This window comes from Vipera berus, assembly GCF_964194415.1.
Source record: "Vipera berus genome assembly, chromosome: Z".
In the NCBI taxonomy this organism is placed as follows: domain Eukaryota; kingdom Metazoa; phylum Chordata; class Lepidosauria; order Squamata; family Viperidae; genus Vipera; species Vipera berus.
Window position 1 is genome coordinate 35,626,303 of NC_138205.1, and position 26,814 is coordinate 35,653,116.

The window sequence follows — 26,814 nt, forward strand, 5'->3', positions numbered from 1 at the left end:
GCCCTCTGTTCCAGATTGCATTTGCGGTGGTATTTTTGAAATCTTATTTACTATCTTTGAAAGAGCATTAACATTGTCAGATCTGTTATTTTACTTCTAAAGAGCTAGAAGTCTTCTGGCTACTTTGTTTTACTTCTTTTCCTCCCTTTAACCTTTAACCTTAATTCTGAATATAGAATAAAATATTGAATTTTTTTTCTAGGCAGTTTTCCTAAGTATTGGTGCAGCCTTCACCTAAGTTTAACTAATCTTTAAATAGATCCATATGCATAGATGTGGAGCTCTGCATTTTCTAGTTATCTTTGATGAAGATATTATAGAATGAATGAATAAATGAATGAATGAATGAATGAATGAATGAATGAATGGAAGGAGGGAGGGAGGGATATGTATGCTATCTTAAATCCTCAAGTAAAAATGGGGAACAAATGCAATAAAAAGAAAACATTTGTAACAAATCTTTCCATTAACGGCAAATCCTCATGTTGTCTGGGAATGATGGCAGTTATATTCCATTACTTTTGAAGGCTACTGCAGTGGAAAAAATTGCACGAAATCTATTTGGCCGTGTGGTTTTTTTTGCCAACTTGGAATGTAGGTTAGAATCAGTATAAGCATGTATGCCAGTATGCCAACAGACTCATGCCTCTTTCCCATGAGACTTTTGTTCCTATTTTTAGAATCTTTGAAAGAAAAAAAATATTAATTAGGAAGTAGGGAAGAATTTGCTTTCTAACAAATTAGTCTTTCATATCTATCCATGGGCAAAATGGAAGTGGTTTTGAGAATAAGCAAGAGTATTACTTCCACGCAACCTATTTTATGATGCTGTGTGAATTTCAATATTTTAGAATTATAAATAAAAACCATAATTTTGAAGGATCTTATGAACAGTCAAGATGATTCAGATGGCTGCAGTGATTTAGATTTTTTTTGTGCTCTTTTGTCTATCCCACCCCAACTGCAGGTGAGCCATCATCCTCCTATCTCTGCCTGCCATGCAGAGTCTGAAAATTTCATTTTCTGGCAAGGTGAGGCAAAAATCTATTCTTGGTTGGAAAATGGGGGAAACAGATGGAATTTATTTTATTGAAAATAGTATTGACTGCTCTTTTAATCAAAACAACCAATATTACTTGTCAGGTTCTTTCCTAGAACTAGATCTGTACAAAATTTACTACAGGTAATTCCCGAGTTATGAGTGTTCACTTGACGCTCATTCAAATTTACACAACAAGTGGCCCCTAGTGTTTACAAGCAAGTCCCAAAATCACAAATATTGTAGCACCACGGCACTTGTTCGCCCTTACGAGTGACTGCAGAGGCTCTGCGGCATCACCTATTCCCCTCCCCAAAACTGCTTCCCCCCTCACTTCCTGCCGTGCTGGATACACTCACCCTACACTCATCTGTCTCCTCTCTGCCACGGTTTCTTTCCCTTTGAGGGAAAGGAGAGTTGGCTTGGAAATGCTTTTCGTACTGACAGTGGAAACTCCTGGGTGCAATAATATTGCATGAGTTCAAACACAAATTCTCTGCAAAAGTGATCATGGCCCCCAGAAGCTTCCATTCTCGGAGGGGGGAGGAATTGTTTGCTTTATTGCCTGGCTATGGGGCAAGGCGTGGAATCAAAGTTGGCAAGGCCCAGGAACCAATGCCATCCATTGCCTGGGTGTGCTGCTCACATGCGTGCACCAGTCTTAGTTTGAGGGCAGAAATGAAGCCTTCAACTGAGTGGGGAGGCATCACAGAGCCAGGCCCCTTGCACCTGTGTCCAAGCCGCCACCGTCAGTGGCAGCAGCCATGATTCCCCCTCCTCAGCCAGCTACTCACCCTGCCTGACCTACTCCTTGCCTGACTGGCTGGCTGGCACAAATCCTGACTGCTCTTCTCCTTGTCATCCTCCCTACTCAAGTGGTGGCAGCAGCTTGAGTTTCTCGGCTCTGTCCAAAATGAACAAAGCGAAGACGCATCAGCAGGATTGCTCTCAAGAAGACCCCGCTCACGTGCGCCGGCCTTATTGAGAGCAATCCTGCTGATGTGTCTCCACTTTGTTCATTTTGGAAGGAGCCAAGAAACTCAAGCCTCTGCCCCCGTTTCAGTGGGGAGGATGTCAAGGAGAAGAGCGGTCGAGATTCGTGCCAGCTGGCCTGCCAGGCAATGAATAGGTTGTGCGGGGTGGCTGGTTGACTGGGGAGAAGGGATCATGGCTGCCAGCAACTTGGGTTTCTTGGCTCCATCTGAGTGGAAAAAAGTGGAGGCTCAGCAGTGGGATTGTTGTCAATAAGTCCAGTGCTTGCAAGCAAGCAGTGCATCTGGGTCTTCTTGAGAGTAATCCTTTTGCTGCCTCTCTGCTTGCTTCCACTCGGAGCCAAGAAACTCAAGTTGTTGCTTCCGCTTGAGTGGGGAGGTTGACAAGGAGAAGAGCGGTCAGGATTTGTGCCAGCCAGGTGGTCAGGCAAGGAGTAGGTCAGGCGGAGTGGCTGGCTCGCTGGCTAGGGATGGGGGACCATGGGGGAACCATGGCCGCTCAGGTGGCTGCCGCTGCCAGTGGCTTGGGTTTTGAAGCTCCCCATAGGCACTGAAACACTTTTTATCCAAACAGAAACCTGACAGAGACTCCAAGCTCCGTATGCGTGGAACGGGGCGCTTGAGAAACAGAGTCTTCTGCTCCGTTTCTAAGCGCGCATTGGCAGCCATGCGGAGCTTGCAGTCATCTGTCAGGTCTCCATTTGGATAAAAAGTATTTCAGCGCCTATGGGGCATTTGAAAACGAAGCAAATGCACTCAAACTCTTTTTACCTGGATGGAGACCTGACAGACACTGGAGGTTTTGCATGGCTGCCAGTGACGCTTGAGAAACGGAAAGGAGTTGGGGGGAAAAGTAGAAGATAGATGCCACAAACACTGGAAGACTTCAGGCTCACATTCTGTGCAAAAGAGGATGGGTGCCTGAACCCAGTGATATTACGGGCACCCAGGAGCTTCCATTGAATCTCCTTTCCCTCAAAAGCAGAAACCGTGATAGAGAGGAGACGGGTGTTTTTGAGGTAAGTGAGTCGTACACAGCAGGAAGGGAGGGGGAAGCATGCGATATCTTAGTGGGTTGTAGAGGCCTTGGGGGTCTGTTCCGTCACTAGGCCCCCCCATGGCCTTCCCCACCCTGAGATACCTTATGTGCACTTAACGAGTGGCACGTGTGTTAACGAACAGGGAGTGATCTTGTTCTAGGAACGAGATTCACTCCCACAAATTCTCGAGTTACGAATGAAATGGGCAGGCCCCATTACATTCGTAACTCAAGGACTACTTGTATTCTTTGAGGGCAGTCACTCAAAGCCACTGCTTTTGGTTCAGTGGATTTTCTTTTGAAAAAGGGAACGTTCCCTGAAATAGCTCTCAATCAACAAGATTTGGATGAGAAATGGGGAATTCTGAAGTTCTCTAGAATCTTCTGTTCCTTTCATGATAGATTTTGCACATTTAGAAGCCTGCATTGAATTTGAAAGAGTTAAAAAATTAAGTGTTTTCTGCTTCATGCAAAGTGCATTGTCTTACCCAGTAATTGTCAAAAAAAACCAACCCTCTTGTCTCTGGCCTCAGGATGGTACAGATTTTGGATTAGAATGGGCCACCTTCTAGTGGCCTGGAAGTCCAAGAGATTAATTTTATGTTTTTAAAGAAATAACATCCACCTAGAATAGCCCAAGCAGAATTAATTAGATATGATGGGATTTGTAGCCTAAAAATCAGAATAGTGTCACATTAGTCACACTGCAATATAGAACTGGTTTGTTGGAACCACAATTGATTGGGAATTTTTGTTAGTCCCAACATATTTAATGAACCTCACTTGTAGTCCCAATTGCAATAATCTACATACCCCAATTTAACTTGATTCAAATCCTAAAGTAATATTGTGACTTCACACTTCATTTCTTTTTCCTTGAATTTTGTTTTGTTTAGACATGAAGTGGAAAAATAAGTTCTGGGGCAAATCCCTGGAGATAATTCCAGTTGGTACAGTGAACGTCCAGCTTCCCAGGTGAGTCACAAAGCCTGTTTGTTCCACCCTTCTTGATGATCCTTCTCTCATCGATTCCACACACCCCCATACCCTCACTTCTGGCACTCTTTTATCCTTTTTATTCTCCCTTCAAAAGGTTTGGGGATCACTATGAATGGAATAAGGTGACTTCTTGCATTCACAATATTCTGAGTGGCCAGCGTTGGATTGAGCATTACGGTGAAGTGTTGATTCGAAACGCGCGAGACAGCAGATACCACTGCAAGCTTGCTTTCTGCAAAGTGAGTTCTAATATGGATCTGATCTTCCTGACTCCTGCCATGTCCTGTTTTTCTTTGGTCTCTGTTTAACTCCTCTTTCTGGTACTTCATCTGGTTTTTAATGTCAACTCTGAGGCTATTGAATATCAAGCTATAGTACAGGAGTCTTCAAACTTGGCCCTTTTATGACTTGTGGACTTCAACTCCCAGAATTTCTCAGCCAGGCACGCTGACTGAGGAATTCTGGGAGTTGAAGTCCACAAGTCATAAAAGGGCCAAGTTTGAGGACCCCTGCTATAGTAGATTGTTGTTCCATCTGGCTGAGTGTTGTCTTCAGTCTTACTAGAAGTAGTTCCCTGGAACCTCAGATTGATCTGAGAAAGAATTTCCCTCTGGAAATGCTGTGCACTCCCACTGAGCTTTGGTCCGTTCTCTCTGATGTAAAATTTTAAATACCGCTTCTGTCTTGATATATCTTACTGTGCTTCATTGTCCTGATTTGCGGCACTTGTTTCCTTCTCCTTTAATTTCTTGGCTGGTATTCCTAATCAATATGGTAACTCTTTCATTCCATACTCATCTCATCTCCCATTTCTTTTTTGGAGTCATCAGGCTTCATCCTTTTCCTTTTTGTATTTGATTTCTCCTTTTGAGCCTCAGGTTTAGGATTTAGGATTTATTAAATTTATATGCCGCCCTTCTCCCTAAGGACTCAGGGCGGCTCACAACAATAAAAATTAAGAGACATAAAATACAAAAATTAAAAAAAGAATTAAACAATGAATATAAGAAATACGGGACAATTTACACAATGAAAACCAAATTAAAAACCATGGTCAGTCCAGGCCCGCTTGTTGGAACAACCATGTCTTCAGGTCGCGGCGGAAGGATCGAAGGTCAGGGGCCGTCCGCAGCTCTGGAGGCAGTTCATTTCAGAGGGTCGGCGCGCCCACAGAGAAGGCTCTCCCCCTGGGGGTCGCCAGCCGGCATTGCCTGGCCAACGGAACCCTGAGGAGGCCGACTGTGGGAGCAAACTGGGCGATGGGAGGTTGACATTGGCAGCAGGTGGTCTCGCAAGGTTTGTCCCTTTCCTTTCATCTTCATTATCTCTTCTCAGACATCTCCTTGGCTTCCTACCAGGTGAACAGAAAACTGAATAGGAAGCCTACCTACCTTAACCTCTTCTCTTTTTGGCAGGCACGCTACTGGGGCTCCGGGGTCAATGAAGTGCAGGGTGCCATTCACAGCCATAACGGCAAGGTTATCCATCGACTTTTCGGGAAGTGGCACGAAGGGTTGTATCGTGGTGTGCCTCCTATTGGAAAGTGCCTCTGGAAGTCGAGTAAGAAATCAATTCTAAGGATTGCTGAGCAGTGGGGAAGTATCAGCTGCTTATATGGGACTGTTTCTTTATTTACAGACCAGTTTTCACCCATCTTAGCAAGCTCCAGATCAGTTTCATCAACGGTTCCCAGAATCCCCGTAGGTGACAGTTTGGGAGATATGTGCAATTTCAGCTCATCTGTACAATATAAGATCCAGGAAGCTGATCTTTAATGTGTTAGTGGTCTTGTAAACCAAATTAACAAAATGGCAAAAAAATGACAAAGTTAAATATGAATTAAATCTAACGCAATCAGATGCATAATATATATCTTTTAAGTAACCTCAAAACCTAGTATACACATTTGTGCATTTGTATGTGCTGATCTTTGCAATTGTTTGGAAGTGTGTGGAATTCCTTTGTGGGGAAATGCTAAAGGGGGATGGGCATCTGTCAGAGCTGTTTTCCTTAATGTACTGCTTAGCATATTCTTAGGGTAAGAAACCCCTCCCCCTTCTTTCTAGTTCATATTCTGTGCACTAGCTTGAGGGAGCCTGTTTTAAAAATATCAGTTAGGGAAATAAAGGCAATTTTAAAATGTTATTTACTGTCCACCTTTCTACATATTTAATGTCTTAGATAAATACAGATGTTGTGTCATTTGATGTTCTCATGTTATGAGTTTTTCATCCTTTCCCCCTTTTGCACAGCATACAATATATCCTGTGTGCGGGTTTTACTGCATCCCTCAGTGTAATAATAATAATAATAATAAAAGGTGGCATCAGCTACATATAGCTGTCATTGAGATGTCAATGTCATCAGTTAGGGATAATTGAAAATTAGAAGAAGAAATCTCCAGCAAATCATTTAAATACAAACAGATTTAAACAGATTTGGAGCAAGAAAGATTTGGAGCAAACTCTTCTATGACAAACATGACAAGCATGAGATTAGTCAAATTATATTCTTTTTGACATCACATTCTAAAGTTGACTCTAGATGAAGAGAGATTAAATCTCTCTTAATCTCTGTATCACCGGAAACACTACTAAATTTAGGCCATGAAATTCCCTTTGGGAAGATATTAAAGGCAGTCTTTAAATCCATAAGGACTGATATAAACATTTGCCAGGAGATATTAATGTTTTAAATTACTTGGTAGTTTGAGACAAAAAAAATAGTCAAATTTTGACGCGCCCCCTACTAAACTAGCTTGCTCTGGGCAGAGCATATCTTCAACTTCGGGTTTTTCCAGGAAACTGGTTTTCCATTAAGATAACTAGTATATCGTGTGCCAGCAACTGAGAATAGATTTTACGGGTAGGTAATTGGAAGTAATTAATTAAAAATAATTGAAATTACTTTTTAGAAGTTGATATGATAGTTGCTAGGGACCAATATGTTAGCATGTCTGATTATTAATTTGACAGAATAAAACAGCTAAGGTGGGCAATCAAGTGCTATAGGTTTTCAGAAGTTCTGGCATTACAGAATTAGAACCTGAGGCCTTCCCAGATTGCAGCTTTCAGATCATTGCTTTTGAACAGTGCCGTGGGAAAGCACAGAAAAGATACGTAGTTGTTTTTTCACTGTTTTTATTCTATTTTAATTGTGCTGCCCAGAGACATATATATATAAAGCGGGCAGCCTATGCATTTATTAAATAAATAAGGCTAAGTTAATACACTGTATGTACACAAACACCGCAGAATGATCTTCGCATCTAGTACTGTCATCAAAACAACAAAAGCATATTATGAAGAAAGTGCTGCCTCCTCTGTACATTTGTGCAACATCACAATGCATGAAAAAAGGGGTGAAGCTTGTGATGCAACACTGTCATTTCTTTCTTCCCTCCCCGTGGATAGCTTGGTATTTTCCAAACTTTTCAAAATGTGGAGCCCCAGTCAGCCATGATTGAGATAAAATGATGCACTAGATAGTATAAATAAAACAATGTTTAGTTTAGGATCTTCTGAGTTTCTAGGATATTGGAGAAAGTAAATCTTTGGTTTCTTTAAATGCCATAACTGGGGAATAAAAAGAGACACTGTTGTGAGAACGAACTCCTGCATTGAAATCTCCCATAAACAGATGAGAGCAAAGAGCCTGGCACTCTAAATCTGTTGCAGAATACATGGGAATTTTCCACTCTCTAGTTAACTGGTCTCTTCTTGCTTCAAGAGAGGAGAAATATATACATTAATTAAGAAATGAAATAAACCAAATTTAAGTGGGTATCTTAGCCCTTTTCATAATTGTTGGTATTTGAACTACTAAATATTTATTAAAAAATCAGCATCAATTCCTTTTTATCCCTGTTGAATTGACAGAGTATCAAAAACATTATCCAAATAAATACATTATGGTCATTAAAAATAATTCCATATTTCTCAAGCTTCCTAGGTGATATAATCATTCTGAAATGAATATGTTCAGTTTGAAGGGGTGGGGCATAGCCACCAAATGTTTTTCAGGAAGCAAAACACTTGGGGGAAAAAAGTTGTCCAATGTTATATCAGCACTTTTTTATGACTGGTACTTCAATCACTTTGTACCAGATGATTTCCAATTCAAGGAGTAGAAATATTACCTGAAAACAAAATAGCAGTGTGAGGGCTAGAGGTAGCAAGAAGAGGAAGAAAGTGCCTGGAATGAGACAAGACTGATTTGTAAATAACAAATCCAGTGCAATTATCAAGCCAACATAAAAATGGCCTACAGTATAAGCAACCAAAGCATGGGAGAAAAATCTCCATGGTTTTAAACTTTGGAGCATATCTATGTAGAGAATTAGATTTTTAGCCTTTGTGCAAATTTTTATTGTAATTAAAGTTGCTTATAGCAGTAGAATATCTTATTTCTTCAGATCAAGTTCTTGGTTTCCTATAGAAAAGGTGTAATCCTTCAGAAAGGATTATTGGTGGGCCTTGGCAAGGCAACCATCAATATGTTCTCCTTATTCTAGACCACAAGTCTGCAACCCGCGGCTCCAGAGCCGCATGCGGCTCTTTCAGCCATCTCCTGCGGCTCCCAGTCCTCTGCCATGTGCAGTCCCCACCGAAAAAAAAGTGGGACTAAAAAAGTTCAACCAATCAATTCAAATATGCAGGGTAGGTGCATATCTCGCCTTGTCTCCACTCTTCAGTCAAACCCTGTTCTGCACATGCGCGCATGTAGCGGCTCCCAGTTTTTCCTTTTTGAGGGAACCAGTTCCGAGTGGCTCTTTCACTGTTTCAGGTTGCTGACCCCTGTTCTAGACCATGTTCCCACTCATCCATCCTTAGAGAATTTATGCACAAAATATTGGAAACAACTGGACATCCATTTCAGAGAGGGGATCATTCTGGCAAATAAGACTTCATAGGAATTTTTTTGGGATAAAGTGATATTTGTATGCGAGGAGAAATTTGATGAAGAAGTAGATGCAAAAGTTTATACTTATAATGAAACACTTTGCTGCAGCTTGGAAATCAGTGAAAAATCAAGCATTGGTAAATGGCTGGAAGAAATTGCTTTGCAAGATGGATGCAGAGTTATAATTTGAAGTCAGTGGCTAGCATTGAAGAAAGTTGGTGAAAATGAAGCATAACTGTATCTTGAGTCTAGAGGAAGATGAAAGAGATCCTAGATACCAAGTAATGACAAAGCATAAGATTTTGAACATTCTACGGTTGACAAGAAGCAAGACAGTGAAGTAGTAAGAGAAGGAACAGCCAAATAAAGTTTTGGTATTCAGATCATGTCTTGATTATAAGACAACTTTTATTGACTCATCATCTCATCCTGAAGTCCAGCCTTACCACTCCCACATATACTTTTAAGTATGTAACCCAGGATTAAGTGCTACGTTGCTAAGTCAAGAAAATATTATTTTATAAAGCAATCTCATCTGTGAGTATGAAATATGTCATTCAGATTTATTGGATGTTCAGCTTTAAGAGATACCATTTTTCTTATTCTTTTAAATCCAGAAGTTGTACCTTATTGATCTTCTACACTGTTTGTGCCTGGTTGTATTATTTGGCTTTCCAATAATTTCCATTTTTTCTTCTCCGCCTTTTGTGGTTATTGTATATCATTCTCCTTTTCTTATAATTTCAGGAAGGCCTTACCTAATTTTGGAGAAAAGCCTCAAACGAATATTTTAATTTATCAATTGTATTGTATTATATAATTAATAGCTATTCAAATATTTATTCCTCTTTGAGGGAGATGGGAAGTTTAGAAATGTGAAATATAAATAAATAAAATATTGAAATAAATATAAGTGTGATAATGGACTATATAGACTTTAGAAATATCTCTCTCTCTCTCTCTCTCTCTCTCTCTCTCTCCCTCCCTCTCCCTCTCCCTCTCCCTCCCTACCTCCCATCTAGATCTCATGCCTCGAGACCAAGAGAAGAACTATGGTTTCACTCAGTTTGCACTGGAGCTGAATGAACTTACTCCAGAGCTGAAACGCCTGCTTCCATCTACGGACACAAGATTGAGGCCTGACCAACGGTAAGGGCCAGGAAGAGATTGATAAAAATTTTCCTTTATTTTTCAGTTCTTTTGCGAAAGATACATTAATATTATCCTAAAAGGTAAAGGTTCCCCCGCACATGGGTGCTAGTCGTTTCCGATTCTAGGGGCCGGTGCTCATCTCTGTTTCAAAGCCGAAGAGCCAGCGCTTGTCCGAGGACGTCTCTGTGGTCATGTGGCCGGCATGACTAGACGCCAAAGGCGCACAGAACGCTGTTACCTTCCCACCGTAGTGGTCCCTATTTTTCTACTTGCATTTTTACGTGCTTTCGAACTGCTAGGTTGGCAGAAGCTGGGACGAGTAACAGGCACTCACTCTGTTAAGCGGCACTCGGGATTCAACCTGCCAAACTGCCGACCATCTGGTTGACAAGCTCAGCACCCTAACCCACTGAGCCACCACGTCCCTTACTATTATCCTATCTTTCCACTAATAAGGTATTCAAGATAATTTACTTTCTGGCAGTTACAAAATTGCCAGTATCAGTTATAAGATGGATACAGCAACAAAGTAAGAATGAGCATTAAAACTGCACTTGAGTGACTGTAAATGTGTGTTATAATCCCAACCTCCTGCATATTGTGTGAATTAAAAGCAATGTCTCTGAATTCGGTGGCTTCCTCCAGGTATCTGGAAGAGGGAAATGTGCAGGCTGCAGAAGCTCAAAAACGACGGATTGAGCAGTTGCAGCGAGATCGGCGTCGTGTGATGGAGGATAACAATATTTTCCACCAAGCACGCTTTTTCAGGTGCTTTTCCTTCTTTGCTTTATTTTGGGTTTCTTGGCCACAAGTGTAGCACCTACTTTTTGTTATTCTTCTTCCAAGAACCAAACATGAGGAGAACCAGTCTTAAAGTTCAACCATAATGAAGCCTGTCTATCAAGACAATAACTAGTGACAGTTATAAAGTGGGCCAGGCAACCACTTTTATTGCAGTGGTTGTTAAGCGAATCATGGTCATTAAGCAAATACACTGCCATTAAGCAAACTAGTGGTTTGCTATGAGCTCAACTTTGCTGAAAGTAAATGCCCTTTTTTTGGCAAAACTCAGAAAACGCAGTCATATGACCATGGGATGTTGTAAATGGCCATAAACGTAAGTTGCCAAGTGCCCAAAGTGCAGTTATGTGACAGTGGGGGGTTGGGGGCAACTGTTGGAAATTTGAATCTGGATCATAAGTAACCCACAGGTAGATCCATCGGAACTTCAAATGGCCATTAAGTGTCCAGTTGTAAGTTGAGGACTACATGTAGTAGTGCTGGAATAAGTTCAGTTCCTTATTCCATCAGCTCAAGGGCCACTTTATATATTTGCATCAAAAGTTGCACTCCAAAGAGAGTTTGGCCAGACTGATTTTCTGGAAAAATTTGAAATGGGGTGAATGGGGAGATAGACTGTCTATCTAAATAGATACGTTTTAAGACATATGTTTTAACCACCTAAACTCCTCCCTCCCACCTCCAAAGAGGTGGGGGTGAGCCACATATTTTTCATCCCTGAAAGGGTTTTTCTGACGTAGTGCTTTAAAAAGTTTTGTCTGCAAACATAAGGAATATGTGATGCCTAAAAAAACCAATACATTTACAATTGCATGAGAACATGGACATGTGGATCATTTCATCAGATGCATGCAAAAAACAGTATTATATTTGTAGGGGAGAGAAGTGTGGCTGGAATTATTGTCTAGAAATAAAGGCAACAAACACAATAGATTGCATTAGAGATAGAATCAAATTCTTACCTAAACAAAGCAAAGACAGCCTTAAATCAAGGTTGTTATGAAATCAAACCTTGGTATGATTTGAAGCCAAAAAAACCCCAAATATTAAATATGTATAACAAACCTGAGCTACCTCTGATTCCAAGAAATCCACAAGTCTTTTGCATACTTACTATGTACTTGCACAGTCTAATACTGGAGAAAGTTCAGTATCCAAAAAACTGTAATTTTCATTGTGAAAAAGCAGCAAATAAACCTATCCTTAAAACTGCAAAGATTGATTTCTAAAACATGTGATCAGTGCTTAAAAAAGCATAAGTTGTGGTTAAGCAGAATTTCCTGTTATAATCTTGTTTTGATATTTTTTTTTGCATCAGCTACATATACGGTGGGTTAAAATTTGTTAACATTCTAGTTCTCTAATTCTGAGAGGATATAAAAAGTTTAAAAATAGGAATGAAGACCATGTCGCCATTAGAAGTGGCTGGATTTGTAATTCACAGCATTCCTAACTCTGGGCCTTTTGGCTGGAGAGGACCAAGTTATGTTTCTGCAACAGATGTGGTGTTATAAAATTTCCCATTCCTGTTTTAAAGATTCTCCTTTTGCCTAGTCTAATGGCTGATGGGTTTCCTTCCTTTTTTTCTCACAGGAGGCAAGTGGATGCCAATGGCAAGGAATCTTGGGTGAGCAACAATACCTACTGGAAGCTGAGGACAGAGCCAGGCTTCAGCAATATGGACAGTGCAGTCTTATGGTAGCTGCTAGCATTTGCAAGAGCTGCAGTGCCTTCCCACCATCTCCCAAAGTGGGGTAGTAGACAGCAAGGATCTCTTGCTGGATAAGCACAAAGTGATCAAGGCATGTAACCCTGGAATACCAGCAACTTATGAAGGAAGGGGACATTGTCTCTTAGGTGTTGTGCTATTCGCTTCCAAAGCAGCACTCTTAAGAAAGACAACCCACGTCCATCTGCCATACTTGCACTGCTGCCTGCTGGTTAGGCAGACATTGGTTGATCCTTGCATTGTCACAAATGAAATCGGCAATAGGAAGCACTTTAATTTCACTTGGATGTTGGTGAGCAAAGCAGAAGTGATAAGACTAGTCAACTAGATTGCTCCAAAACGTGTATAAATAAGAGGTTTTGCTTTCAAAGCTTACCTTTTGTTCAAGTAACAGCAACATCCAACAGCAATGTATGCTGGAGGATACTAGCAATGTATGCTGGGGTAGGAGGCACAGAAGGAATTGTTTGTTCGCACAAAGGAGTTAGGGGCTTGAAGATTTGGGTCTTCTGGCTACTAACAGTGATCTCCTGGGGTGACTCTTTTCACATCTGCTTTTTTTTTTTAAATGTACACCATCTGAAGAGAGCTCTTCTTAAAGTATTGGTGGAAATTTGACATCAGCCAGAGTAATGTTTCCTCAACCATAAAATGCCAGATTTTTGCTAACTATGTGGTACATCTGTTTGGGCAAAACCAGGATCTTTTCAGGCAGAATGTCTTAAGAAAGCACCTCTTGGGTTTCCCCTAAACCCCTTCCTTATCCCACTGTTTTTGTGGTTTATCTTTCCTGCTTCCTCCTTTGCACAAATATGTTTCCCTTCTGCTTTGCTATATTTCCTTAGCGTTTGAAGCAATAATTAAAATGGAGGCCTGTGGAGAAGACATTTTAATATTCTCAAGTGAAGGAGTGTGGATTCCTCTAATAGCTCTTTGTAGCTCTGGGCAGAATCTTTCAGAGGTGTGATTGTACTGAGTGAAGAAGGGTGGAAAACCATGTATGACAGACATAGGGCATTATGAAAAGTGAAAGCAAGTATAGGCTGGTAGACAGAGAGGAAACTTGTGTTTTGTGGGAAACAAAGCAAACCTAGCAAGGGTATAGGATGGTGTGAATTCTGGGCACCTGACTTTTATTTCTAATAGGCAGATCAAAGGAGGAAGGAAAAGATCTCTGCCTGCACCCATGTAGTTTTCAAGTCATCATACAATAATAGCTGAGCAGCCATACTTATGAGACTGCTGCGTACTTGACAGTTCTATAGTTCATTGAGCACTGGATGGGCCACTATTTAGATTAGGATTTAGCTCAGTTTACTCAGGCTCTCACAACTATTTCTCTAGTTTATGCTTTCTTTGTTTTATTCTCCATTCCCTATCCCAGAGCACTCCATACATGGGGACAGGAGGTGACTGGAAATTATATCACACGTATATAATGCTAATATATTTGACCTGTGCTAGGCTGTCGTCTCCAGACCATCTCCTGTGACCTTACATTTTGTATACAATTATCAGAGCTTTCTCAGCATTAAACAATTGTACATCCAATGTCGTACTGCTCTCTACAGCATTAATGGAAAATTGCAGGGCAGGGCAGGACAGCCAAAAGTTTACATAGCTTTATGTTGCTTTTTCAGTGTTCAACTGACTCTTTCATCAGAGATCATTATGAAGGAAAGTTTTGTTGCTAGCACTTTGGGTTGTAGAATATCAAACACTGTGCTGATCAGTGTCTCCTGGTGCAACTTTTACGTGTTTCTGAAAGGGATGGCATCACTCACTGAATTCCTGGAAAGTACTTTGACTTCCAAATTTGCTGTGAGATATTGTGGATTGGTGTGTTTGGGTAAAATTGTGTTGAGTCTTACACTAAGCTTGTAGGAAAAAATCTGGAAGAATTTATTTCCATGTGATTCCCATATTACGTTGGGGGGCAAGAAGCTCTTTTAGCTAGTAAGGTTCAATTTGGATCCTTTTATTTTGCTATTTGATACAATAATGTGATGACTGCTGCATGCAGGGAAGAATGTTGTTTTCCCTGTGACCTGCACTTAAAAAATTCAATCATACACGGTCGAGTAGATGTCCTCTGTGTGAGTCTGTCCCTCTCTGTGTGCTTGAGTGTCTTTAATATTTTGTCTTTCCCAAGTGCAGGTCAACCTGCTTTCATTTGCCTCTTCCGGCAGGTCCGGTCCTACGTTTCTACTCCATATTAATTGGCCTATGTCCTTGTACTGTAGCTTGAACAATCAATGGCATGTCTAATTAAAAAGAGTTTGGAAAGTTCTAGTGTGGGGGAGTCATTTTTAAAATCTGACATATGGATGCTTATTTTCTAGTCTTTCGGATATGTGTCTCTCATGAATATTAATTTAAAACAATAAGTGCTTAACAATCTTTCAGTTTACAGGTAGAACTTGACTTAAAACCATAATTGAGCCCAGAATTAAATTGTCATAAATTGAGGCAACACATGACTGGATTCAAAGTTACAGCCATTTTTTTATAATGATTGTTAAACAAGCACCATGGTCATTAAGTGAATCCACTGACACTTTTTGCCAGAAAACAGAAGCGGGCAAAAAACATTGCATATCGTGGTCACATGACCACGGGATCCTGCAAATAGCCATAAAGGTGAGCTGGTTGCCAAGTGGCCAAAATGCAGTTGCGTGACTGTGGAGGGATGGGTGTGGATGGGTTATATGCAGTCATCATGACTTAGAAAATGGGTCTTAGGAGGTCCATCATAATTTCAAATAGTTATTAAGTGATCAATCGTAACTATGATTACTCTCTATATAAATCATTTGAAGAAGGTCTCTTAAATCTCCAGTGATGGAGCGCCCACAATTTCTGAAGGCAGAAGGTGATTCAGAACACACTGGAAAAATAATATATTTTTTTAGGATTGTTAAAGTGGCTGTGATTTTTACAAGATTTTCATGGCTGCTTTGAAACTTCCTGGTTTTGTGGGTGTGCACTAGGACAATCAGTGAATTGACTGAACCTGCACATGTACAGTATATAGAGATAGTTAGGAGCAGTTTCTGCTGCAGCTACGGCAGCCTTGTAAAAGACATGATTACCTCTTTTAAATATTTTGGACAGTGCTAGTATTTATAACAACAGGAGCAGTGAAACTTCTCTCCAGAAATTGTTGGGTTCCAGTTTCCATTATTCATCTCCGATCACTCTGCTTAATTACAAAAGATGGATGTTAGAATTCAGCAACTATTAGAAGGGTAGTAAAAACCATTATTGTGCTTAACATGTTATTTTAGTATTCCTTATAGGCTCGGAATACCATTTTTTTCTGAGCAGAGCTGCCATATCTAGGCATGAATTTGATGCAGCTCTTGAAATTATTTAGTCTCTACCTCCTAATTATGAATCCTACTTTGGAGGCAAATCCTCTGATATAGATTTTGCTGGAATAGTCCTACACAGAGCATTAGAACTGGTATGCTTTAGATATACTTGGACAGATCAGGAAATAATTGTACTTTGCTTCAGTATTGTAATGTAAGAAAATAATATTTTTATCTTCATATTGCAGGAAGTAAGAAATGTACTGGGCCCGGGGAAATAGTTTGCATGAGGAAATTGATGAATGCCTAATGTGATTATAGTGAACCCCAGCATTTGCTTATCAGTGGCCCAGTCTCTTAGTTGCTGAGACTATTTTCATTTACTAACATTTCTCAAGATTAAAAAAATCAAATGGTTGGGTGTGCTGGAAAGTGCTTTCTTCTGCTCAACAAACTAGTATGGCTTAATATGGTGTCCTAGTTCACATAATCTGGTAAGACTATGGCTGGATTCTTCAAACATATTAAGCCACTCAACTGATTTTAGTCTAATGTAGTAATGTGCAAACCCCCACTGCAAAAACAAATTTAACACCAGAACCCATGTTTGGACCTACAAGAAAAAATACTTTTGATGGAGAGTCTGCCCTCCTATCTCATCCTGTCCAGTATTATTAAATTTAATCCAACATTTTAACTCCAAGACCAGCACTTTTGTTGATTTCATGGACTATTTAATAATCCATTATGATTTTGGCCTACAAAGAGCACAGGATGGTGATAGGGTGCCATGTTTGAATCATGACCTATTGAGGGAGAGTTTTGATCTAGGATTTCTCCCAATGGCCTAAATTTATTGAGAGCCATCTGTATGATATGCAGCACAGACTTAAGCACCCACACTTTAGTCTACTGTATGATTTGTTTATGAGTTCATTATCTAGTATGATATCCATTTACTGTAAACAAGCATATTGTGTAAAGTATGAATAAAAATTGTGGGGATGGGTATTCTTGGTCGTGTTAGCCAAATTTATAGGCTCACATGTCCAGGCCAAAGTTTTACCCTCACCCCCATCCTCAGACTGCTGAGAAAGAGAGCTACACATAGTGTAAAGGAATTTGTGGTGCCTCATGGTACAACAATTATTTCCTGATTCAAATAGAAGAAATGTGAAATCATACCAAGACACTTCTTATTATGAAGACACTGGCTGAATCTGTGAGATCACCAAGAATTGAAATCAGCTTGAAGGAAACTTTACCTCTTAAAAGCTCCTTATGGCTTATGAAAGAGCTAGAGGCTCATTTTTGAAATCATATGTCTGGAAAAAGCTCAGAGCATCCCAGCAGAATACCGTGTATGTGATAATTTAAATGCCATCCCTGAAGCACAACCGTTCTCGGATATTTTGCTGTCTGAAGGACAGTATGGTTCATGCATGTGCAGACAGATGAGCACATGTTCAGAAGCAGATCAGGTAGGTCAGTGAATTTTCTTCCAAACCAATTAGTGGTCCAAGACATCTCAGAAGAGCAATATTCCTCGGGGAAGGTAGCATAAGCTATGTGGCTCAAATTCTTCCATTAGTAGTTGTTGATCCCCACTTCCCTGCAAGGTGGGGTGCTGTGATCACTTCTGTCTCAGTGAGGATATGACCAATACTGTACATGTATAGAATTACTATAATGATGGCGTCCCCAAGGAATGAAAAACATACATGTTCACATGATACACATTCCAATGTGCGACAGTTTATTTAAAGAAATTCTTAAGCCCAAAAACAAATCTCACAGAGCCTGTACACTACTTTCAATAAATATTTGCAACCATAAAGATTTTTGTTATCCTGAAAAATAAAATTAGAAAAGAGAACTACAAAACACCACAAAGATCATTTTCTCTTTTACATCTACATCTTTTTTGTTATCTTTTAAGAGTGTAAACAGCTGAATCTGACCACCACCACCACCATCCCAAGGTGATTCAGCAGAAGTTACTGGGCCAACAAGAGACTTTAAGAGGGGAGTGTCCCTTTTGATTGTCTAGCATAATTAAATTACCAAATGACCATCAAGTGTTTCCAGGATCAGGGCTTATAAATTACTAACAAGATTCGTTTGGGAGGGAAAATCTTTCTAAGGGAACAGGTTGAAATATAAAAATACAACCTATGTCTGCCTCTGCCCATTGTCCATAAAGCTAATTATTTTGATAGGGTTTTATAAATTATCAGGTGGGCCAACCCACTGGGATATTTTTCAGTATTTAAAAGGATTCAATGGAGGGGGGACACCATGCGTAGGATAATGGCCTGAGGGTTGACAACATTTTTTGCCTTTGGAAAATACTCTAAATTGGAGGATATGCTTGTTGCATTTGCCTGAAAATTATGGCAAATGCTACAGAATCCACCAAAAAAGTTTGATACAGAAGTTCTTCTGATTTTGCATACAACAAGAGGTAATTTGTTTTCTCCCTTTGCCTGCACCACCAATTTTCAGAGGAGAGGAGTAGGGAGACTCCTTGGGAAATCTATTCCTGAATGCTGATTACATCTGGCCTTTGCTCTTCTCTGTGGTTGAAATCTGTGGACTCAGACATAAGATAGCAAGCAAAAATGGCAACAAACATTTGCAGTGTAGAAGACCTACAAGCAGCCTGTTCAATCTTTTAGAATTCAGGTGTTAGAAAGGAATTCATGGTGCATGACATTTACTTCCTAGGACAGCAGTCCCCAACCTTTCTGCTTGGTGGCCTGGCACAGGTGGGGGGGGGGAGAGGGAATGTTTCCATGTGAGTGGCAGACGCCCGTGCATGCACAGGTCCATTTGTGTGAGCAGCAGGTGCATACACTCACTGCTTGCGCAAATGGAGCTTCGAAAGGGAGTGCAAGAGCCTGCTGCTTGTGTGAGTGGAGCTGCATACCTGCACACTTGCCTGCCTCTTGAGCAGCCTGGTTCAGAATGGACCACAGTCTAGTAGTGGGCCACCATCCAGGTGTTGGGGACCCCTGTGCTAGGAAATTTAGAATGGAGTCATAGTACAGAATCTTCTTGTTTGACTAAGTTTTAAACCATCCCAGAGTCCCAAAGAACTTCAGCATTGTCCATATGGCCCAAGTATGCATAGCAGAGAATACATATTTGCACACCTGTATAGGTTTTGTCCTAGAGCTGAGTTATGAATCCCCAGAACTGGCTAAATTTCTGCTTTTTTTTTACATTTCTTTACATGAGGCAATACACCGGATTACTAAATCCGATTACTAAGTGGAATAAGCTTGTCCACAAAGACCCATCTCTCAGGTTCAGCTACTCTTGATGATTCAGGATTGGTTGGTTTGTTTTGCCACAAAAACAAGTTTTGTTATTTCTAGTTCATAATTAGAGAGATAGTGTTCTATGATAATGAAATTATTACTGTAACCTATGGTTTTTGCATATGTAGACTAACTGCAATCTTTTCCTGGCTAGGTCATTATTGAACTTAACTTTAGAGATGAAATTATTTATCTTAAGAGTTCTCAGAGGGAATCAGATCTTTTGAAAGTCTTTTCTGTTTGAAAGGAGGTACAGCTAAAATCTAGTTCAGGGGTCAGCAACCTGAAACAGTGAAAGAGCCACTCAGAACTGGTTCCCTCACAAAAGGAAAAACTGGGAGCCGCAAAAATATGTGTGCACATGCACGTACATGCACGCATGCGCAGAACAGGGTTTGACTGAAGAGTGGAGCCAAGGCGAGATATGCACCTACCCTGCATATTTGAATTGATTGGTTGAAATTTTTTAGTCCCACTTTTTTTTTTGGGGGGGGGGACTGCACATGGCAGAGGACTGGGAGCCGCAGGAGATGGCTGAAAGAGCCGCATGTGGCTCCAGAGCCGTGGGTTGCAGACCTGTGATCTAGTTAAAAGATTTTTATTTAAAAAAAAATATCAAAAGGGATAGCAAGGGCATATAAATTGGCAAACAACAACAATTTTTGTATATAGCAGATTGACCAACAGCTGTACTGGTGAAAGCTTTTCCCACTGTTTTAAGATATATTGCATTCTATTTGTATCGATTCCCAAATTTGCATATGTATGTGTCTATATGAGTTTGTGTATCTCTACCATCCTTTGTTTTTTTGGGGGGGGATACATTTCCTCTTTTCTTATAATGCATAAGTGGCTGACTTCTTTAATTCAAGCACTCATCCAAGTAAACGCAAAGCAATGAGAACACAGCACATCTGTATGTGATCAGATGTATACGCTGAGCTCTATTAAAAAGACACTTGAGGTTATCAATCCCTGGGTGGGTTGGACCAACAGAACCTTGATTTTGAAACCAAGCATGCAGAATTGAAATAAAATGTAGGAATAGTACATTTTTGTTTTGTACCAAAAACATTTTTCCAAATTGCTTGCCATAATTTTAATTCAGTCTTACTATCCACAATAATCCCAATGATATGTTAATGGATTGTGGGGATTTTAAGAAGGATAGATAGGTAGAGATTGGAGCGTAATTACATTGTCCTAAATTTAGTTACGATAAAGACATTGAGATGTTACTAGCTGTGCAATAAGAGAAGAGGTCCGTTTGTACTCATTCAAAGGCACAAAATGCATATCCCCTTTAAAGCAAAGTGCTGCAGAGAGATTGCATCCTCAGAGAGATGCATAGCTGAGTTGTATTCATGGTTTCCAATTCAGCAGGTGATACTTACATTGAGGCCTACTTTGCTGCGCCAATCTCTTAATAGATCAGAACAACTGAAACCAGAAAGCTGATATGTAGCATTATGGCATGCACTTTAGAATTAAGAAGTATTTGTGCACATGTGTGAGTTTATCAGATCTCTCCATGTCAAATTTCACATCTTAATATTTGCTAAACATTTCAATGCATTTAAGAAGATAAAATTGTTTCTCATTGCTCAACAATATGCAGGAATGGCAGAGCTTGGAAGCAAAACTGAAAATAGCTACAGTATGTGAAGAGAACCTGCAGATGTGTTGCGTTGATGCATTTCTACTGGAGTGTGTCTGTCCTTGTCATTTGCCACACACAAGCAAAAGCTCTTATACATGAATATAAGGGAATCCAAGAGCCAAGATCTGGGCTCACCATGAAAGCTTGCATCACTTAGATCCACAAATGTCGCAATGAATGCATGTTTAACATCAGAAGACTACCACCTGGAAACTGTAGAATAAAGAAGTGTGATTACAAAGAACCTCAATCTATGACTTAGCGATACTTTTGGCAGTGCCCATGGAGGAGTGGACTATTCCCCACAAAGAGATGCATCTTACAGGGAACTTCTGATACCAAGTTACCTCTGCAGAAATTTCCCCCCCCCCATCCTTTGCTATTGCACCTCTCTGACTTCTCTTAGTTGCCATAGAACCCATAATAACCACTGTCCCCACCACTTTCTTTGTCATAGAGCTCCCCATTGCGGAGAGGTGGGGAGCTTTCGGCACTTGAGACATAAGGAGACACTCTGCGACGCTTACACTCAGCTTCGTATAAGCCAGAGTCTGACGAATCTGCAGACTTCACTGAGCCTGGTTCAGCCCAGCCCTCATTGTCCTTCCCTTTCTCCTCTCCAGCAGGCAAGGCCTGCAAATCCCGCATGGGCCGGAACCAGCTCAGGGGCCCAGGATTGGGCTTGGGATGGTGGTACTGAGGTGGTGAACTCCATGCAGGAGGTGGACCAAATGGGTGGTCCTGATAATAGGGCAAGGAGGAGTGGGAGGCCGGCTGGAGAGCAAATGGCTTTACCCCATAGGGCATAAATTTGTTCCCTCGGAAGTCTCCCTCATAGGCACCATATTCCAAGGGAGCAGGGGGAGGCTGTTGTGAAGCAAAATACCAGTGGGGAGGATCCTTGGGTGGCAGAGGGAGTGGGACACATTCTCGATTGAAGAAGCGGCTCTGGGGCAGTGGAAACTGGTCATGCAAGAAGGGCTGGAACCGGCTGCCTGACAGGAGCTGTTGGCAGCTGGCCACACTGGGTGGAGATGGGGTTGTGCGCTCTCCCTCGGTTGTGGTATACATCCTGGCAAAGGGTGGAGAGTGGAGAGAGAAAAACAACAAGTGGGTGTGAGACAAGGAATCTGCACCAGATAGTTAGGAAAGACAATCAAAGGAGTTCATTCTTGGGCACTAGATTGGATTGCAAGCCTATTTCAAGCCATAGTACCTGATTGTCCTGCTCTAGGATAGACAGTTGGCTATCCTCCACATACAGTTCACACATATTCCAGATAGCATAACTAATAATCAAGGATTATGGATGCTATATCTTTGGATCTCTGCAGAATACCAGATTATCCACTGCAATTTTTGCTTGTTAACTCCCCACTGCAACCCATGTAATATACTAATTACTGTGCAATTAAGAAATCATATCAAACTACAGTTTGCCATAGTTTTTTAACCATTTCTATGCAATGATTAAATTGGTAAAACACCTAGAGGAGGCAAAGGGCATTACATTCAAATAGAATACAAGGGGTCATGAAATGCTAATGAATACATTAAGAAATTAGGAAGAAAATGCAATAGACTTACGTATCAAAATTGTCGCGGAAGCCTTTAGCAAAAGGGTTATGATCTATTTTCAGCTGAGTGATCTAGAAAAAAATCAAGGAAACTGAAAATAGTAGCTATAAAATTTATTTATACTATAGTATAGTATAGTATTGTATTGTATAGCATAGCATAGTATTTATAGTATAGTATAGTATTTATAAAAGGGACGCAGTGGCTCAGTGGGTTAGGACACTGAGCTTGTCGATCAGAAGGTCGGCAGTTTGGCGGGTCGAATCCTGAGTGCTGCGTAACAGAGTGAGCACCTGTTACTCATCCCAGCTTCTGCCAACCTAGCACTTCGAAAGCACGTAAAAATGCAAGTAGAAAAATAGGGGCCACTATGGTGGGAAGGTAACAGCGTTCCGTGCACCTTTGGCGTCTAGTCATGCCGGCCACATGACCACGGAGATGTCCTCGGACAAATGCTGGCTCTTCGGCTTTGAAACAGAGATGAGCACCGGCCCCTAGAGTTGGAAACGACTAGCATGCATGTGCGGGGGAACCTTTACCTTTACCTTTATAGTATTTATAGCATATATAGTATTTATACCATAATACCAAAAAGGAATGAGTTTAGCTATCTCATCTCATCCAATTCAATATTAATAATAATAATAATAATAATAATAATAATAATAATAATAATAATAATAATAATAATAATAATAATAATAATAATAATAATAATAATAATAATAATAATAATAATAGAGTTAATCTTCAATTTGATTCTCAGTATGAGGCCGGTAAAACTTAACAATTCAAGTCCTAACCAAGGACCTAGGAGTTGTTAAGGTAATGTCTGAGTAAATAGTCAGTTCTGAGTAAGGTGGTTTTTTGCAAAGTCAGAATATTCACGTCTGATAAGTTCAAAATTTCCATGTGTCTAGGCAGCCTTTGGGTATTGCTCCAAGGGCTCCTATTACTATTGGCACAACCATTGATTTCTTCCTCCACAATCGCTCAACTTCAATTTGCAGATCACGGTATCTCATTATTTTTTTCTAGTTGTTGAGTATTGTTGTTGTTATTGTTGTTGTTCATCCCATAGTTAACCAGATGTTTAGACTGGATTTGGCATTTGTATTCACTTATCAAATCCTGGGTTTACTACTTCTACAACTAGTGCTACTATACTACAATTACTATTATTTTGGATTTCATGTTGTATGTGGGGTGGTGCAATGGCTCTGTGATTAAGGAAGTGTGCTTGGAAAGCTGACAGCTCAGGTTCAAGATGTGAGAACCATGTGACGGGGTGAACTCCCGACACTGCCCCAGCTCCTGCCAACCTAGCAGTTCGAAAGCATGCAAATTTGAGTAGATAAACAGGTACCATTTAGGTGGGATGATAACATCACTCTGTGACTTCATGCTGGCCACCTGATTATGGAAATGTCTTTCAACAGGGCTTGCTCAATGGCCTAAAAACAGAGATGAGCACTGTCCCCTATAAGTGGCAACATCCATCGGGGTAAAATCCACAGGGATTCCTTTTTACCAAGTTGTATGTATTATACCAAAATCCACTATATAATGATGGGGACAATGGTGGTAAGAATAAATAACTATTGTATGCTATGGCAAAATGGATTTTTGATCCTTGTGTTACTTCACAGAACTTCAAGTGTACTCATTCTTTGCCTGCAAACACTGTTGTCTTTTTCATTTCTAAATTAGCTGATGTGTTCTTGCCAAGAGGATATTTATTAACTTGGTGATTGTTAAAGAATAACTTTCCCTAACTGAACTACTTTAATTATTAAGTTCCCCCAGCCAATCAGTGATGTGGTGGTTAGGTTAGACTAAGACTAAGACTAGGGAGATCCAGGTTCAAATCCTAGCTAAGTCATGGCACTCAATACAATAATCCTCATTTAATGACCGGCTCATTTAGCAATTGTTTGCAGTTATGATAGTGGTGAAAAAAAGTAAGCTTGCAACACATCCTCCCTTTTACGGCTTTTGAAAGTCTGTAAAGCAAAGGAAAGCTTTAGTAAGATTATAAGCCCAATCACAATTTCACTTAGCAATCGCTTTGCTTAACAACCAGTTTGCTGGTCCCAATTCTGGTTGCTAAATGAGGGCTAGCTATAGATAATTTGAGCCCATTACCACATAGAGCCCTAAAGTCCCTCACAGGAATAGCATGAGGATAAAATGGGGGTGGGAAGCCAGGAGTGTATGAAGTTTTAGAGGAATGGTGGGATAGAAATACTACAAACAGGCAAATAAATATTTTCTAAATTTGCCACCACCTTCTTACCCTTCTGCCATACAAAGAGTGAAAGGGTGCGATTCTCCTTCTCATATAAACTTACATCAGCATTTTGGTATGCAGTAACTGCGATGAACTGAGTCTCTGGAAAAGTAAAGGTCTGGGTGCAGATTGAGGGATGCACTTCGTCCACTTCGCCCTGCTTGGCCTCAGTAACATGCAGGCGAGGCTGATACTTGTGTAAGGACTGCAGTACAATCATCTGCCAAATACACGGGACACGATTCATTCATACAAGATCTGTGAGTGGCAGCTGAACATATTCCACCCCAATAACAGTCCTGGATTTTTTTAATATCAATGCTGACGAGATGGATAAAATCCAGATTCAAGAACCCCGTTACCTGGGTGATATTGTTTGATGCTCCTTTATTGTTGGTGAGTTTCAGTTTCCCAAAGGAAATTTCCTGTCGCATCCAATGTGCTCCAGTGTTGGGAGAATCTGGATGCATGTATGTCCGATTCCCTGCCAGAACGATGGCATTTCCAGTAAGTATCTTGCAGTTTAAGCATGGAGAAAGTACATACTAAACTATTAAGTAAACAAACTCACTTGAAGCCACTTCAGACCAACTATTCTTGCTATGTTTTGCTCGGTCTGTTCCTGAAATGACAGTTCCCAATTTCTTAGCAGGAAGTATGACAAATACGTAAAGTGGCTGCTTGCTTTGACGGGTAGGGTGAGAAGAAGAGGCACATATAGATTATGGGATGTTATCTAGGACTATGACCCTGCCTATAAACAGGAGAACCCGGAGTGTGAAATCCCATAAATATGCGATTTTCTTTACATTTTTAGACATCCCCCAAGGGGATTCTAATAAACAGCAGATTCCCCTAAACTCATCTCAGCTTGCAACATAGCCATAGATTATAATTTTTAAAGTAAAGCATTATGTTTTGAAAACAAGATATATTAAAGCTCTAATACCTACTGTACAAACAATTAGGATTAGAATGGTTCCTAAATATGCAAATCTATGTCCAGGGTGTCCCAATGCAAATTTCCCATTAATGATATCAATATTAAAATGCTTTTCATATTTTAAAAATTACCTGCTTTTAATGAAATTATTATTATTGTTATTATCTCTTATTGTTATTTGTAGTACAGGTAGTCCTTGACTTATGATCACATTTGGGGCCAGAACATGCTAAGCAAACCAGTTGCCAAGAGACTTGTGTCTGATTTTATAATGTTTTTTTGCTATGGTTGTTAAGTGAATCATTGCACTGAAGTGAATAAGTGAGTCTGAAGGGGTTAAGTGATTCTGGGTTCCCAAATTGACTTTGCTTATTGGAAGTGGCTGAGAAAGTTGCAAATGGTGATCACATTACCCCAGGATGCTGCAACTGTTGTAAATACATGCTAGTTGGCAAGCATCCAAATTTTGATAATGTGACCATGTGGATTGTTGCAATGGTTGTAAATGTAAGTACAGGTCATAAGTCACTTTTTCCAGTGCTGTTGTAATTTTGAACAGTTACTAAATGAATGATTGTATGTCAAGGACTATCTGTATTATTACTTAAAGTAATTATTTAATAAATTATTTTTATATAGTAGACATTTAAGGGTCAGAAATTCTTAATCTTTAAATCTTAAATCCACTGGACCATTAAACCATGTGGCCTTGTTGATTTGCTGTAAAAGCTAAATATTTAGAACATGGACAGTAATTTATAGTAATGGAAACACACTTTGTACATGCTCAAAAACAACTTTAATTTATTATTTCATATCATAATTTTTGTATTGTCTGTATGAATAGGAATAGTCTGCATGAATAGGAAGAGGAAGAAGTATTAGGCATGTTTGCCACCTTGAATTGCTTATAAGAATAATAAAGGTGGGATTAAAAAAAACCTAAAAAAAATTTTTTGCATTAATATTTTGCTAACAGGTTTTAATGATTACAGTGCCATTTCTCATCTCTGGCAGTAGATGGAGCAATGGTTCTTGAAACTGGGGTAATAT

The 26,814-nt window shown here is 40.1% G+C and overlaps 2 protein-coding genes across 4 annotated transcripts in view; one reads left to right on the forward strand and one right to left on the reverse strand.

The window, feature by feature from the left end:
* Positions 1–26,814, forward strand: part of OSBPL7 (oxysterol binding protein like 7) — an 85,935-nt gene that overhangs the window by 35,954 nt on the left and 23,167 nt on the right. The window contains exons 16-23 of one of the 3 annotated variants that reach the window (XM_081343712.1): positions 968–1,031; positions 3,967–4,045; positions 4,164–4,308; positions 5,485–5,629; positions 9,994–10,120; positions 10,769–10,891; positions 12,518–12,551; positions 20,909–21,178. In XM_081343712.1, coding sequence (XP_081199838.1) covers positions 968–1,031; positions 3,967–4,045; positions 4,164–4,308; positions 5,485–5,629; positions 9,994–10,120; positions 10,769–10,891; positions 12,518–12,551; positions 20,909–21,049 — 858 coding nt within the window. In that variant the 3' untranslated portion in view covers positions 21,050–21,178. Of the gene's footprint in view, positions 1–967; positions 1,032–3,966; positions 4,046–4,163; positions 4,309–5,484; positions 5,630–9,993; positions 10,121–10,768; positions 10,892–12,517; positions 14,943–20,908; positions 21,179–26,814 lie in introns of those variants that run through there. The other 2 variants (XM_081343711.1, XM_081343710.1) reach the window with 2 other exon arrangements.
* The window catches only part of TBX21 (T-box transcription factor 21), a gene marked incomplete at both ends in the record, with an annotated part of 46,555 nt that continues 41,093 nt past the window's right edge, over positions 21,353–26,814 (reverse strand). The window contains 4 exons of the mRNA XM_081343713.1: positions 21,353–22,022; positions 22,538–22,599; positions 24,880–25,038; positions 25,181–25,302. Of these exons, the coding sequence (XP_081199839.1) occupies positions 21,353–22,022; positions 22,538–22,599; positions 24,880–25,038; positions 25,181–25,302 (1,013 nt within the window). The remainder of the gene's footprint in view (positions 22,023–22,537; positions 22,600–24,879; positions 25,039–25,180; positions 25,303–26,814) is intronic.